This window comes from Odocoileus virginianus, chromosome 4 (genome assembly GCF_023699985.2).
Source record: "Odocoileus virginianus isolate 20LAN1187 ecotype Illinois chromosome 4, Ovbor_1.2, whole genome shotgun sequence".
Taxonomy (NCBI): domain Eukaryota; kingdom Metazoa; phylum Chordata; class Mammalia; order Artiodactyla; family Cervidae; genus Odocoileus; species Odocoileus virginianus.
Window position 1 is genome coordinate 39,347,306 of NC_069677.1, and position 15,265 is coordinate 39,362,570.

At 37.0% G+C, this 15,265-nt stretch overlaps 1 protein-coding gene across 1 annotated transcript in view; it reads right to left on the reverse strand.

Moving 5' to 3' along the window:
• Positions 1 to 15,265, reverse strand: part of LOC110151118 (multiple epidermal growth factor-like domains protein 6) — a 107,129-nt gene that overhangs the window by 2,668 nt on the left and 89,196 nt on the right. Inside the window, exons 12-14 of the mRNA XM_070467083.1 lie at positions 14,267 to 14,395; positions 10,748 to 10,876; positions 7,273 to 7,401 (exon numbers count right to left, since the gene is read on the reverse strand). Of these exons, the coding sequence (XP_070323184.1) occupies positions 7,273 to 7,401; positions 10,748 to 10,876; positions 14,267 to 14,395 (387 nt within the window). The remainder of the gene's footprint in view (positions 1 to 7,272; positions 7,402 to 10,747; positions 10,877 to 14,266; positions 14,396 to 15,265) is intronic.

Genomic DNA, 15,265 nt, shown 5'->3' on the forward strand with positions numbered 1-15,265 from the left:
AATCTTTTGACAGAGTTTCAACATGAGCAAACAAATTCAATCTCTTCCTAAATCAAGGAACAACAGGTAGGCAGAAGGAACTGGGGAGGTGATGCAAATACTACTCTGAAATGAATCTTTTTTTTTTTTTTTTAATGATCAAACTTTATGAACAAACAAAACTGTGTCATTTTGAATTTAACCTAACACACCCACTGCTGCCCAGTGTGTGGAAGGATTACTTAGTTTGGTTTTAAGACCTAGTTTTCTTGTTGAAAAAGAGTTATGAGTCAGGATCTCTCCTGAGCAGTTCAGAATCTGATTTTAATTTACAAAAATACCACATTTTCATGTTAATAACGATGTGTATTTAAGACATCTGTTTGAATGTCTGCAAATGTTAATTTACCAAGGGGGTGGGGAAGTAATCCAATAAAAAGCTGCTACATTCTTTTATGAATTAATATTATGGCTGTTTAATAGGTTCTTTACCAGAGTTCAAATTAAAACGAGGTCTTTTATCTTTATAGTGCCTGCATAGACACAGCTGTTCACAGTTAATATCGCAGATGAACTGTGCCTAATTGAAAATAAAAATGCAAATAAAAGAGCCCACAGTACGTCTGTGTAGGCTATAGGTACCCCAAAGAGCTCACAACAAGAGAGGCCTTGAGGTGCCCACCTAGAATTAACAAGTTAATACAAAGCATCCACTGTCACGTGGCAGTTTTACTTGTGGATGAAAGAGACTATGTGACAGCAAATTTGGTCCATAGAAACTCCATACAGTAAGGTTTTAATTTTCAGCTTATCCATCAGCTCTCCTGGTTTAGTGGCTAGTTTTAAGTCATTGCTAAATGTTGTTGGATAGAACTTTCTGAAATGATGAAAATGTTCTATACCAAGTTATTTGATACTGCAGCCCCTAGTCATATGGCCACTGAGCACTTAAAATGTCATGTGTGACTGTGGAGGCGAATTTTAAATTAAATTAAATTAAACAGCAATCACTCTGGTTAGTGGACAAGGCAGATAGACAACTGAAAGCAGTTCCTATCCCTTTCTTTTCCTTGAGAGTCAGTATCTAGTGGGGATGTTAAAAGTCTAACTCTAGATCCAGACTGCTTGTTTCAAATCCCTAAGCTCCCATTTATCAGTTATTAACCTTGGGCAACTTACTTAACCTTCAGCTCCCAGCTTCCTCACCTAGAAAATGGGCATGGTGATAATAGTAAAGGCATCTACTATAAATGAAAATGCCTGGCTGATAATATGCATTCAATATACATTAATGGGTTTCTTGAGGATTTAGATGAAACCACAAATGCTAAAAGCACTGCCTTTTGTGAGCATTTCATTGGAGACTGTGTCCTGTGGCTTCATCATGATGTCATGTAGATGTTTATTCTGAATTTAGTCTAGATGTGACCAAGTTCAGGTGCTTCTATCATGACTCCATTCAGAAAATGGAGAAAGGAAATGAGAATGAATTCAAAAAAAATTTTGCTGAGGCTATCATGTGCTAGACCTAATTCTAAATGTTTTTGATAAAAGATAAGTAAACATGGATTCGACTCTCAAGAAACTTGTAATGCAGTGAAACACAAGGATTAAAGATACAAATGAAGCAGATTTTCAGGGAAGAAATGTCAATATCAGTAAGCTCCTGAGTTTGAAGATCCAAAGGATTCCTAGTGAATACTCAAAACCTCTTGGCCTTATTTTGTAATTCTGCACAGAAGGGAAGAAGGAGGGGTTGGAAGGAATACAAGACTCTTAATGAGCCACTGGAGGTTCCTTATTCTGGACTAGATACAGATGTTTACATATACAGTATCGTCTTCCAATAGCATCACCCAAGGCCTGAAGCCAGAGTACCTGGGTTCAAATCTTGGCTCTGCCACTTTGTACTTTCTGTGCCTCCGCTTCCTCATCTGTCAAATGGGAATAAGAACATCAATGATTTCATGGGGTTGTGATACGGATGAAATAAATATAAGCAAAGTTTAGGGCAGGGCATGGCATTCAAAGCAAGTCGTTTTTATTGCTATTTCTCAGCAGCAAGGTGGGGTGGGGGAGATGGATGTTAGGTGACTAGCACTCTCCTGTTGCGTAGAAGGTTGGTGTTGTATTTATTATTTGTTCAGTCACTAAGTTGTGTCTGACTCTGCGACCCCATGAACTATAGCCCACCAGTCTCCTCTGTCAACGGGGCTTTCCAAGCAAGAACCCTAGAGTAGGATGCCATTTCCTCATTCAGGGGATCTTCCCGACCCAGGGATTAAACCTGCATCTCCTACATTAGCAGACAAATTCTTTACCACTGAGCCACCAGGGAAGCCTGACCTGGAAGGTTACTGAGGCTTTTACATCATGATTGAAATTCTAGATTACAGAATCACAGATTAGTGCTGGAAATGATGTTAGAAATGCGTAGCCTCAAACCTCCTTTCTTTTTTTGGCATTTCTTTTTCTTGGGGATGGTCTTGATCCCTGCCTCCTACACAATGTCACGAACCTCTGTCTATAGTTCTTCAGGCACTCTGTCAGATCTAATCCCTTGAATCTATTTGTCACTTGCACTATATAATCATAAGGGATTTGATTTAGGTCATACCTGAATGGTCTAGTGTTTTTCCCTACTTTCTTCAATTTAAGTCTGAAGTTGGCAATAAGGAGTTCATGATCTGAGGCACAGTCAGCTCCTGGTCTTGTTTTTGCTGACTGTATAGAGCTTCTAAATCCTTGGCTGCAAAGAATATAATCAAGCTGATTTTGGTATTGACCATCTGGTGATGTCCATGTGTAGAGTCTTCTCTTGTGTTGTTGGAAGAGGGTGTTCACTAGGACAAGTGCGTTCTCTTGGCAAAACTCTATTAGCCTTTGCCCTGCTTCATTCTGTACTCCAAGGCCAAATTTGCCTGCTACTGCAGGTATTTCTTGACTTTCTACTTTTGCATTCCAGTTCCCTATGATGAAAAGGACATCTTTTGGGGGTGTTAGTTCTAGAAAGTCTTATACGTCTTCATAGAACCGTTCAACTTCAGCTACTTCAGCTTTACTGGTTGGGGCATAGACTGGGATTACTGTGATATTGAATGGTCTGCCTTGGAAATGAACAGAAATCATTCTGTCATTTTTGAGATTGCATCAAAGTACTGCATTTTGGACTCTTTTGTTGACTATGATTGATACTCCATTTCTTCTTTGGGATTCGTGTCCACAGTAGTAGATATAATGATCATCTGAGTTAAATTCACCCATCTCAGTACACTTTAGTTCACTGATTCCTAAAATGCCTTACAAAAAGCTGTGTAAAGAGAGAAGCAAAGGCAAAGGAGAAAAGGAAAGATATACCCATCTGAATGCAGAGTTCCAAGGAATAGCAAGGAGAGATAAGAAAGCCTTCCTCCGTGATCAGTGCAAAGAAATAAAGGAAAACAACAGAATGGGAAAGACTAGAGATCTCTTAAAGAAAATTGGAGATACCAAGGGAACATTTCATGCAAAGATGGGCACAATAGAGGACAGAAATTGTATGGACTTAACAGAAGCAGAAGACACAAAGAGGTGGCAAGAATACACAGAAGAACTATACAAAAAAGATCTTCACAACCCAGATAATCATGATAGTGTGATCACTCACCTAGAGCCAGATATCCTAGAATGTGAAGTCAAATTGGCCTTAGGAAACATCACTATGTACAAAGCTAGGAGGTGATGGAATTCCAGCCTAACTATTTCAAATCCTAAAAGATGATGCTGTGAAAGTGCTGCACTCAATACCAGCAAATTTAGAAAAGTCAGTAGTGGCCACAGGACGGGAAAAGGTCAGTTTTCATTCCAATCCCAAAGAAAGGCAGTGACAAAGAGTGTTCGAACTACTGCACAATTGCACTCATCTCACACGCTAGTAAAGTAATGTTCAAAATTCTCCAAGCCAGGCTTCAAGAGTATGTAAACTGTGAATGTCCAAATATTCAAGCTGTATTTAGAAAAGGCAGAGGAACCAGAGATCAAATTGCCAGCATCTACTGGATCATCGAAAAAGCAAGAGAGTTCCAAAAAAACATCTATTTCTGCTTTATTGACTAAGCCAAAGCCTTTGACTGTGTAGATCATGACAAACTGGAAATTTCTTAAAGAGAAGGGAATACCAGATTACCTGACCTGCCTCTTAAGAAACCTATATGCAGGTCAGGAAGCAACAGTTAGAACTGGACATGGAACAACAGACTGGTTCCAAATTGGGAAAGGAATACGTCAAGGCTGTATATTGTCACCCTGCTTATTTAACTTATATGCAGAGTGCATCATGAGAAACACTGGGCTGCATGAAGCACAAGCTGGAATCAAGATTGCTGGGAGAATATAAAAAACCTCAGTAATGCAAATGACACCACCCTTATGGCAGAAAGTGAAGAAGAACTAAAGAGCATCTTGATGAAAGAGAAAGAGGAGAGTGAAAAAGTTGGCTTAAAGCTCAACATTCAGAAAACTAAGATCATGGCATCTGGTCCCACCACTTCATGGCAAACAGATGGAGAAACAGTGGAAACAGTGATAGACTTTATTTTGGGGGGCTCCAAAATCACTGCAGATGGTGACTGTAGCCATGAAATAAAAAGATGCTTGCTCCTTGGAAGAAAAGTTAATACCAACCTAGACAGCATATTAAGAAGCAGAGACATTACTTTGCCAACAAAGGTCCATCTAGTGAAAGCTATGGTTTTTCCAGTTGTCATGTATGGATCTGAGAGTTGGACTATAAAGAAAGCTGAGTGCCAAAGAATTGATGCTTTTGAATTGTGGTTTTGGAGTAGACTCATGAGAGTCCATTGGACATCCTAAAGGAAATCAATCCTGAATATTCATTGAAAGGACTGATGCTGAAGTGGAAACTCCAATACTTTGGCCACCTTATGCAAAGAACTGACTCATTTGAAAAGACCCTGATGCCGCGAAAGATTGAAGGCAGGAGGTGAAGGAGTCGACAGAGGATGAGATGGTTGGATGGCATCACTGACTCTATGGATGTGAGTTTGAGTAAGCTCTGGATGTTGATAATGGACAGGGAGGCCTGGTGTGCTGCAGTCCATGGGGTTGCAAAGTGTTGGATATGACTGTGTGATTGAACTGAAGTGAATTGAACCCTCCTTTTAGTCAGATGAAGAAGAAGAAATTCTGAGATTAAATGCTCTATTTTGGGTCATATCTGTGGCACAGTCAGTCCTTCAGGACTATTGTGAATTTAATATAAAACCTATTTATTTTGTATGCATCCGTTAAGTTTAATAGCAAGTGAGAAGTCAATAGTTCATTGAATCTATTTTCTTTTTTTAAAGATAGTTCCTGAATATTGCAATTTTATTTAAGGTTATTCTTCCTGTAAGTAAAATAAAACAAAAAGTGTAAGTTTCAATTCCCAAAGAATAGTTGAGAACTTTGTTTTTAAGAATACCATCTAGACCTCACCTTGATTGCCTTAAATCTAGTATTTTCTTGAATCACTGTGATCACAATGTTTAACTGCATCACTATGAGGTACTTACGAGGTATGCTCTGTCTGTTGTGGTGCTGGTTTGGGATGTCTATAATGTAACAACTGCCATACCCTGATTAATCATAGTAAGGCAAGTTAACAAGCAGTGGTGAGGCAATGTTCTTTGAGTAATGCTTTAGTATGAAAATGTCTGTATATTTCCACATAACCCATGAGTCAGAGAGACATCCAAAGGTGCTTTGGTTCATACCAGCATCACATCTCCCTCCAGTTTTCCCAGGTGGGCAGAGGCATTTTCCAGTTACTGGGTGGCAGGAGCTTTCTCTCTCACAATCACAAAGTTGATGGCAATTGTCTCCAAACATTCTAGCTGGACAGTCTATCCAGGAAAGAGAAATGCTGAAAAATTAACTCCTTGAGCTCTCATTGATGCACCTAAGTTGAGATTTAAGATACAGTTTCTTGAAAAGCATAGTGGGAAGATAAAATGAGATTGATTGGAAGAAGAGAGGAAAGTTCTGGAATGCAGCTTCATTTTATAGATAAGTTCATACTTGCATCTTAAAACTGACTTACTTCAACACTGGTTTGCACCTGTTAGAATGTATGTAAGCTTTCTGAAGACAGAAATTTAAGGAATGAGACTGAGTCATCCAGCCAGGTACATTATTTTAAGTGTTGCTGTTTTGTTGCTAAGTTGTGTCTGACTCTTTTGTGACCCCATGGACTGTAGCCTGCCAGGCTCCTCTGTCCACGGGATTTCCCATCAAGAATACTGAGTGTGTTGCCATTTGCTTCTCCAGGGGATCTTCCCGACCCAGGGATGGAACCTGTGTCTTCTGCATTGGCAGGCAGATTCTTTACCACTGAGCCACCAGGGAACCATTCCTTTAGTATTCCTTATAATGCTATTTATTTATTTACTATTTCTCCAGAAGATGGTAAGCTTCACTATATTTCCAGTCTTTAAATAGCAAGCACATAATATGTGTACATTTTTTCAAATTGTTACATAATAAATGAATAAGTGAATAAAGGATGGACAAGAGATACTATATGTACAGTTCCAGTGACCTATGAGAATAGGATATAGAACTAATATATAGTTCCTTTTTTAAGGCAAGAACTTTGATTCACATAAAGTCAAATGACCACTATCATTATATTATCTTTATAATTATTGGGGTTGCTGTAACTATACGCACAAGAGCAAACATAATATAAACTAAAACGAAACTTGGAATTATTTATTGAAAACTATGTGGTTCTGTATTGCTTTGAATTGACCAGGGCTTAATTATATTTGACCAGGGCTTAATTTTATTTCAAACTGACAGCCCACTTTCTCACCTATATATCTTCATCCACATCCATGGCTGTTATTCTGCTGATGAACGCCTAGTTCACATCTTTAATATTTTCATAAAGCCCTTGAATCTGTTTCAGTACCACTGAACCCAATGCATGTCATCCTTTTCAAAGTATTTAATGAAATATTTCTCATTCAAAGCAGAATCCTTTTCCATTGAAGACTAACTGCTTTAGTGGTGTTTTGAGATCCTAAATAGTTTCATTTAGGGGAGAATAAAAATTTTGACCAATCAGCAATAAGATCAGGACTCATTTTACTGCTTGTAAGAGTGAATTCTTGTCACTTTAATGTCCACATCAAAAGCTCAGGTGATTATTCCATGTTTGAGATTCAGGTTTACATGTTTCCCACCAGATGGAAAGATCTCACAGTCACTCAGAATCCCCACATTCAATGCTTAGAAACACCCTGGCTATACCTTTTTCACACTGGTTGCCATGGAAACCTGCTGGGCAAATGCACTGTCCACTGGCTGCATCACAATTGGCTCCATTTTTGCAGTCACAGATGTGAGCACAATTCAAACCATAAAATCCAGGAAGGCATGCTAGAAAATGGAAATGTCAAAACACTGTTTTGGCTTTAAGAATAAATAAGGGAAAACTTAAAGGATATATTCTAGGTAATCTCTTTCCCGGGACCAAAGAAAGAGAAAAGAGGCCCAGAACTGGAAAGCAAGGAAAAATTATATGGAGAAGCACAGTGACAGTACGTTCATCATGCAGATATATGAATATATCAGTGCCATTCTCAACCACTAGTCTAGAAAAGTCCACAAGAAAATGTAAGATATCTTCAAGTAGATAAAATTGATTTGCTGTAATGCATTATAGTCTGACAAAGACTTCATCAAAACCCTCTAATAACCTAAACAACTAAAATAGCAATGTTTTCTAACTTCAGATCCAGGCTAACTTTAGTGAGAATTTAAAATTTTTTAAATAAATAAGAGACTATCTGTGGAAGGTGATTCATATAGCTCTTGGTATTTGAAGTCCTGGGGATAGATAATGGAAAGGGATAGAAAGAAAAGCGGGGAGGAAAAAGAGGAAGAAAGTAAATAAAAGAGAATATGATGTATATGTATGGAGTAAGTTAACATCTTATGATGAAGTCATGTATTAAAGTCAGTGAAATTTAATCTTTAAAAAATTTCTTTAGATAGCCCATAGAAGTACAATGTAGAACTATTTCTTAGCAAGTCCAGTATAATCTGTTTTTCCTCCATGGTTGGAGATATTTTTGTGGCTGAACATCAGAAGTAATTGGTTTAGATACCATGTGGTCCAAACAAATGCTTTCCTTGGAATGCTAAAATTGTCCTCTGCCCAGGGAGATGGTCACCCTGAAGGAGGTATGTGAGAGCTAATTTTGACAGCAAGCAAAGGATTCTCATTTATTACTTGGGTTTTGTCTATGGCTATACTCATTACTCACCAGTGGGAACAGAAGGGGTATGCAATTTCCTTTCCCTTCAATTATCCCCTCTCTCTTTCTCTCCCTCTCACTCTTGCTCTTCACACTTTCTTCCTCTCTTTGTGTCCCCCAACCCCCGTTCCCAGGCACCTAGAGTTGGATTTGCCTAGTCTTCAAGTGTGTGACACTTTAGCATAAATGGAGTTACTTAGGACATATTTAACATTAGGAAAAAACTCACATCAGAGAGCAGAAAAAGAAGGTAAAACCAAAGAGATGAGGAATGAATTATTTTGTATGATATACAGTCTTCCATCTTATAATCTCATTTTCACTCTTAAAAAATGAATAATAAAGGAAGATATAGTGCAAGTTTTCTTCTATTCGATCTTATATAATTGTTGTTGACAATACATAAAAAAATCAAATCTCCTCTGTCCATGGGTATTCTCCAGGCGAGAATACTGGAGTGGGTTGCCATACCCTCCTCCAGGGGATCCTCCCAACCCAGAGATCCCCAGGTCTCCCACACTGCAGGCAGATTCTTTAATTCTTTACCGACTAAGCCACCAGAAACGCCCAGGAATACTGGAGTGGGTAGCCTATCTCCTCTCCAAGGGATATTCCTGACCCAGGAATCAAACTGGAGTTTCTTGCATTGCCGGCAGATTGTTTTTACTAGCTGAGCTACCAGGGAAGCCTCCTTTATCTCCCCTATTTTAATTATATAAAAAAACTGAGCTCATAAATGTTGGCTTGCTCAACTTTCCCTTTTGTCTAAATAATATTATCATTCTTTCATGTCCATTGGCTTGGAACTTTAGAGTTATCTTTGATTCCTACATCTCCCTCATCTGTATGTCCAAGTCAATCGCCAAAAAACAGTCAATTGTTCTTCCAACATACTTTTCTGTTCATCCATTTACATTTTGATCCCAGAATAGATTTTTGAAATCCTAGATCATCACGATAGCTTCCTGTGTGGACAGAATCAATGGATACTTTTCCTAATAGTTAATAATGTATCCACTTTACAGATTTCTTTCACCAGAGGGATGTCCCCTCTCTGCTCAAAATCTTCCTTGCTACCCTACTGTAAGCAGGATGAAATTTGTGGGAACTTTTTTCCCCTCTTCCGTATCTCTTATTCCAATATTGAAAACAAAACAAACAAAAACTACATGATGTTTACTTTCATACACCCTAACCCAAGAAACATCAGAGTGCTGGCAATAATTCTAAACCTAGAAAGGGTTACTAGAATTTGTTTCTGTGAAATGTTTTCTAGAGCCTAAAGACAGGTTGAAACAAGTGGAAACAATTTTAAATATTGTTAATATCACTGCTGTGTTTAGTTGCTCAGCTGTGTCTGAGTTTTTGTGACCCCACAGACTGTAGTCTGCCAGCCTCCTCTGTCTATGGGGATTCTCCAGGCAAGAATATTGGAATGGGTTGCCATTTCCTTCTCCAGGGGATCTTCCCAAGCCAGGGATCCAATCCAGGTCTCCTGCATTGAAGGTGGATTCTTTACCATCTGAGCCACCAACTACAGAGGCTTTAAAAAAGACTTGATTTGTAAGTAATTAATGTTCATCAGCTTTTACAACATGCACGCATGCGTGCATGCTAAGTAGCCTCAGAATGTCCAACTCTTTGCAACCCTATGGACTGTAACCCACTAGTCTCCTCTGTCCGTGGGATTCTCCAGGCAAGAATACTGAAGTGGGTTGCCATGCCCTCCTCCAGGGGATCATCCCCAACCAGGGATCAAACCTACATCTCTTATGTCTCCTGCATTGGCAGGCGGGTAATTGCCCACTAGTGCCACCTGGGAAGCCTTTTACAACATGCTTCAGTGCTAAATGCTTCCAAGTATCTTCTTATTTAATCCTAATGATGACCGTTTAAGGCGAGTTTATTAATATCTTCATTTTATATATGCTAAAAAGCTAAAACTTACAAAAATTTTGTTTATACATATTTTATATGGCAGAGGCAGGCCATATACAACTAATTCTAGAGGCTAAGCTCTCACATCTTAATCTCTTAGCTCTATTGTCCATCAGGGTTCTCTGATGTCAAAGACAAATTATGGCAGAATTCTCCCTTTACCTAGTTTAGTTGAAAATATAGAGTCCAAATGAAGAATGATATAAAGAAATATCAGTATATTTAAAAAGACCAACAGCTGACTCCACTGCATGTGTCTGCCTGTGTCTACTGTAGATAATCGTAGAACCACAGACATTTTTTAAACAGCTATTCCAAAATGAATAAAGAAGTTCAATTACTTCATCATCATGATAGTTGTCAACACCTAGAACTTAAATTAGAGCTATGAAATATATTGCAAGAATAAATATTAAAATATTAAGTTTATCTAGTTTGATATAATGTGAATGTATTATTTTATGATTTAAAAATATTTTTTAAAACTTGTCAACGTCATAACATGCCCACTCATTTTCTCTGTTTACCGTGCTCACAGTCCCTTCCGTAGTAACCAGGGAGGCATTCACATCTTCCAGAAAACCTACTGCAAACTCCATTGTTCTGACATGTGCAATTAAAATGGCAGCCTGGACCATAATAACCAGGAAAACATTCTGAAAAAGAAACCACAAAAGAAATAACTCTAGTTAAGACAATTAAACCTGTAATGAATTTGAAGACAGAAATAAACAGTACAATTAATGAAAAAGACAAATCATTAGCCAAGTGATCAAAATAAAAGAAGAAAAGTACAAATACACACACTTTTTAAAAAAATGTGCAATGATCATCAAAAGGAATTGATATGAAAAGTATAAGACAAATACATAAACCTTAATGAAACAGAAAAGTTACAGAAGACAACTTACCAACATTTTCCTAATTTGAAGCAGAAAACCTTAGGCTAGTTATAACAGAAAAACAATAGAGAAAATAGAAAACAGCTCCAATTAAAACCAAAAAAAATTCACCACTCCTGAGCTTCACAGGTAAATCCTATAAACCTTTACAGTTCAGATCATCACCTTATTACTTATATATACTCTATAGTATTGAAAAAGAAGGAAAATTCCAAATAGATTTTATTATGTGAGTATAACATCACTTCCAAAACCCCCTCAAAAAATGCATAAAAAACTATACTTCAATTTTACTTATGATATTGATGCCAAATTCATAAAAAGTACACAGAAGCCAATAACATATTATAAAGTAATATATCACAACTAATATTTATTCTAAGAATACAGTTATGCAATATTAAAAATTATTTGATAAATCCATCATACTTATCAGCCTAAAGAAAAAAATCATATTACTAATTTAACAAATGCAGAAGAAACATTTGAATTATAAAGTCATTTAAAATTCAGTAAAATGATGACTAAATTAAAAAATTAATAGCTATGTCATAATATGAATATTAAAATCCAGTGTTTTACTTTATTGGGGAACAAAAAGCTTACACAAATGGAAAGATAGACCATGTTTGTTCTTGGATAAGATGAGTTAATATCAGAAATATGCTAATTCTCCCTAAAACAATAATTCTCCCAGAGGACAATAAAACAATGGGAAAAAAACTGATTTTTTTTTTCCTGCATCTGGATGATTTGGTTATAAATTTCATTTGGAAGGACAAATTAACAAGAATAGCACCAGGAAATCCCCAAAAAGAAAGTAATGAAGGATGGCTAGCTCTGTCAATATCAAATACATATAATAAAGACTTCCTAATAAAAACACTATTGCATTTTCACATAAACAGATCAACAGAATGGAACATCAGAAACTATATCTAACTGCATATTAATGTTTAGTTCTCAATGAAGCCTTCATCTCAAATCAGTGGGAGAGATAGACTTGTGTGATAACTGAACAGCCACATAAGGGGGAAATGAATCTATTCCTCACATGATTCACTAAGAAAAATATTTTTAATTGATCAGAGAATTGAATGTCAAAAATGGTGTCATATGAGTCCTAAAAGAAAACATAGCTGAATTCTTCTAAAACCTGAGAATGGGGAGTCCATCCCTAATTAAGACTCAACATTTTACAAAATAGAGAAAAGATAATTTTATAACAAAAAAAGAAAACAAAATCCTTTTGAATAATGCAGAATCTATAATTCAAAGGTGCTCTTAATAAAGCACATCACCTGGGATTCATACTCTTGCATCGTCAATCCTCTTGTGGAATGTGGGCTGAATCCATAACTGGCTGTACCCAAGAGAATGTGGTAAAAATTATGATAGATCATTTCTATGTCTTAGGAAGACCTGACAACTTCTGCTTTAAGATGTCAGCTGTTATGTAAGAAGCCCAATAATCTTGTTGGAGAAAAAGCCAACAGTGATGAGAGTGGCCAAGACTGTGGAACACACAGACCCTGGGCTCACTTCCTCCCCTGGGCACATTGAAATGACAACTATTTACAGTATAAATAGACAATTTATAGAAAAAGAAATGCAAAATTCCTTAGCCATTAGAGAGGATGCTAAACATTATTCATAATAATAAAAATGAAAATGAAAACACCACTAATATAATAGTTCTCACCAAATTGCATAATATAGTCCTTTGATAACCATATATTGTTTATGAGGAAGAAGTATGGTATAATCTCACATGAAAGATAATTTGTCCATATGTTGCAAACTTACATTTGTAATTACCCCATGACTCAGTAACTCGTGTATATGTTTGAAATGTTCCATAATAAAAGGTTTAAATGATAGAACTAGAAATTAAAATATCCCACATCCCCAAATGCTTGAGAGTTATCTAACTTAAAATCAAAAATAAAATCAAGAGCACGTCTATTCTACACAAAATGCTATTATTCTGCTTTTGGAGTCCTGAGTATCACAATGTTGATAGGAGCTATCTCCCTTGAATTAAGGGAGGAGATCCACGGTTTTAAAAATTCCATGAAAATTGGTCTTACTTGAATGTTGGTTTTAGATGGGCTGTCATTTTAGGGTCATCATCCTCACTTTCAGATGGGAAAATATTGGGAAGATGTTGTGAATGTCCTTATGGCCCAGAGCAAGGTATCAGTAGAGCAGGAATTAGCATAAGGGTCTAGGCAATCCCATGGCAAGATATTTTCACTTGTGCTGTGATGCCAAGTTTCATGACAGTCAAATGAGTGGTGAAGCCTGGTGGGTAATTACACCCATTATGAGAGTACGTCAGGGTCCCAGGTCTAAGGAGCCAGAGATCCCATAGTTGGAATCAACTCAGTATAAATTCACTGTGGATTATTTTTCACTCAGGGAGCCCCAGTGTTAGGCCCCAAGAACGGTGTTCTCATCCATGCTGTGTCTCACTACCCTTTCTCAATGTTCTGAAAAACCTTTCTCAATGTTCTGAAAAACACAACACCATCTTCTCAAAAGTGTGCTCTAATTAGGTGCATGCTTTCCAGTGCTGTACAAAATTATCAACTGTGGTTTGAAAAGCAAACATTAGAACAACTATCGATATTTATTTCTATCCACTCATTGTCAATTTTTCTAATATGGAGCAGCACATGAATATCACTTCTAAATAAAAGTACATTTATGGTGGTACATGATTAAATTTCTCCTGATGATGTGCAGTTTTAAGACCTCTGGTCCCAGAGTCACGTTTTGAAGCTGGGCCCACTCCTGATGTGAGCTGGGTCTGCCCAGGGCCCCGCATCCTTTGCCTTGCCCACCTCAAGAATTGGCTGGAGGGGGAGTGGGATTTAGGTCTCACAGGAGCTCTTTCACATTAATGCTATTTCAATTACTTAAGAGTTTTAAGGGTTTTCATGTGGTATTCCAGTAACAAAGTAACAAAATCAATCGGTATTAACATAACACTATTTTTATTAGAAATGCAATCATAAACTATAAACAACTTGCATAAATGTATTGGAAAATAGCCCCTTCACAGGTTTCTACCATATTTTATCAATGAATGGCAGTATGCTGTAGATTTTATTGAATAAAAGAAGGTAGTAATCAACTTACCTTTTTCACAATAATCTCCTGTCCATCCAAGGGGACAGGTACAGCTTCCATCTACAGGATTGCAAAGGCCACCATTTTTACAGGTGCATTGTAGTTCACAATTTGGGCCATATTTTGTTGGAGGACATACTGCAGTAAAAATTCAAGAAATCAAAGTAAGTAAAAATGTCATGCAAGTAAATATTTTACTCTGTTTCAGATAGACTAATCAAATCCATATAGCAAAATCATTTTTTAAAATACTCAAATTAAAACAAACAACTGCTCAGATATATCCTTCAGGTAGTAAGCACATCAATGTCATTCATTCAAATTTTCATTTACTCCATAAATATTTATTGAGCTTATAACTATGTGCCTGGTATACTTGAGGAACTGGAGATGTTCTATGTAAAACAGAGATCAGTCTTAGACTAGTGATGGGAGATTTTATGTATTTAATCCTATAATTGATAAAGATGCATTAGTCACTTGCTCCTTAATGCCTCTGTGCTGAAATGTGAAAAGCACTTCAATACAAAGTGGTAGGTGACACAAACAAAAATGTACTGGCAAGAGGAGTTAAGATACACGTGAGTGAAGCTAACCAGACGTAAGGGAAATTGAGCCTTCATTGTCAGAGGGAAAATAATTGAATGATGGGAAGTGCCACCTGTGGGAGAGTAACCATTACTCACATTTATTTTGTTTTGCCATGGGCCCAACATAGCCAATGAATATGCTTTTTTTTTTTTTTTCAGGAAAACTCAAAATCCATATTTTATATGAAATCATCTAATATTTGAAAGTTGGCAACTAATTAAAATTGTTTTATAGCACTGTGGAAGCCAAAACTATGTCAGCCAATTCAAACACATTTGTGGCTAGATTTGGCCAAAGGCCTACCATTTATACCCTCTAGTTTATAGTAGCTTTACATAATGATATTTTCCACATGAATTATCTCATTTAATGCTTTAACATATTTCTCTGATGTGGGTAACAGTATTCTTATTTTAC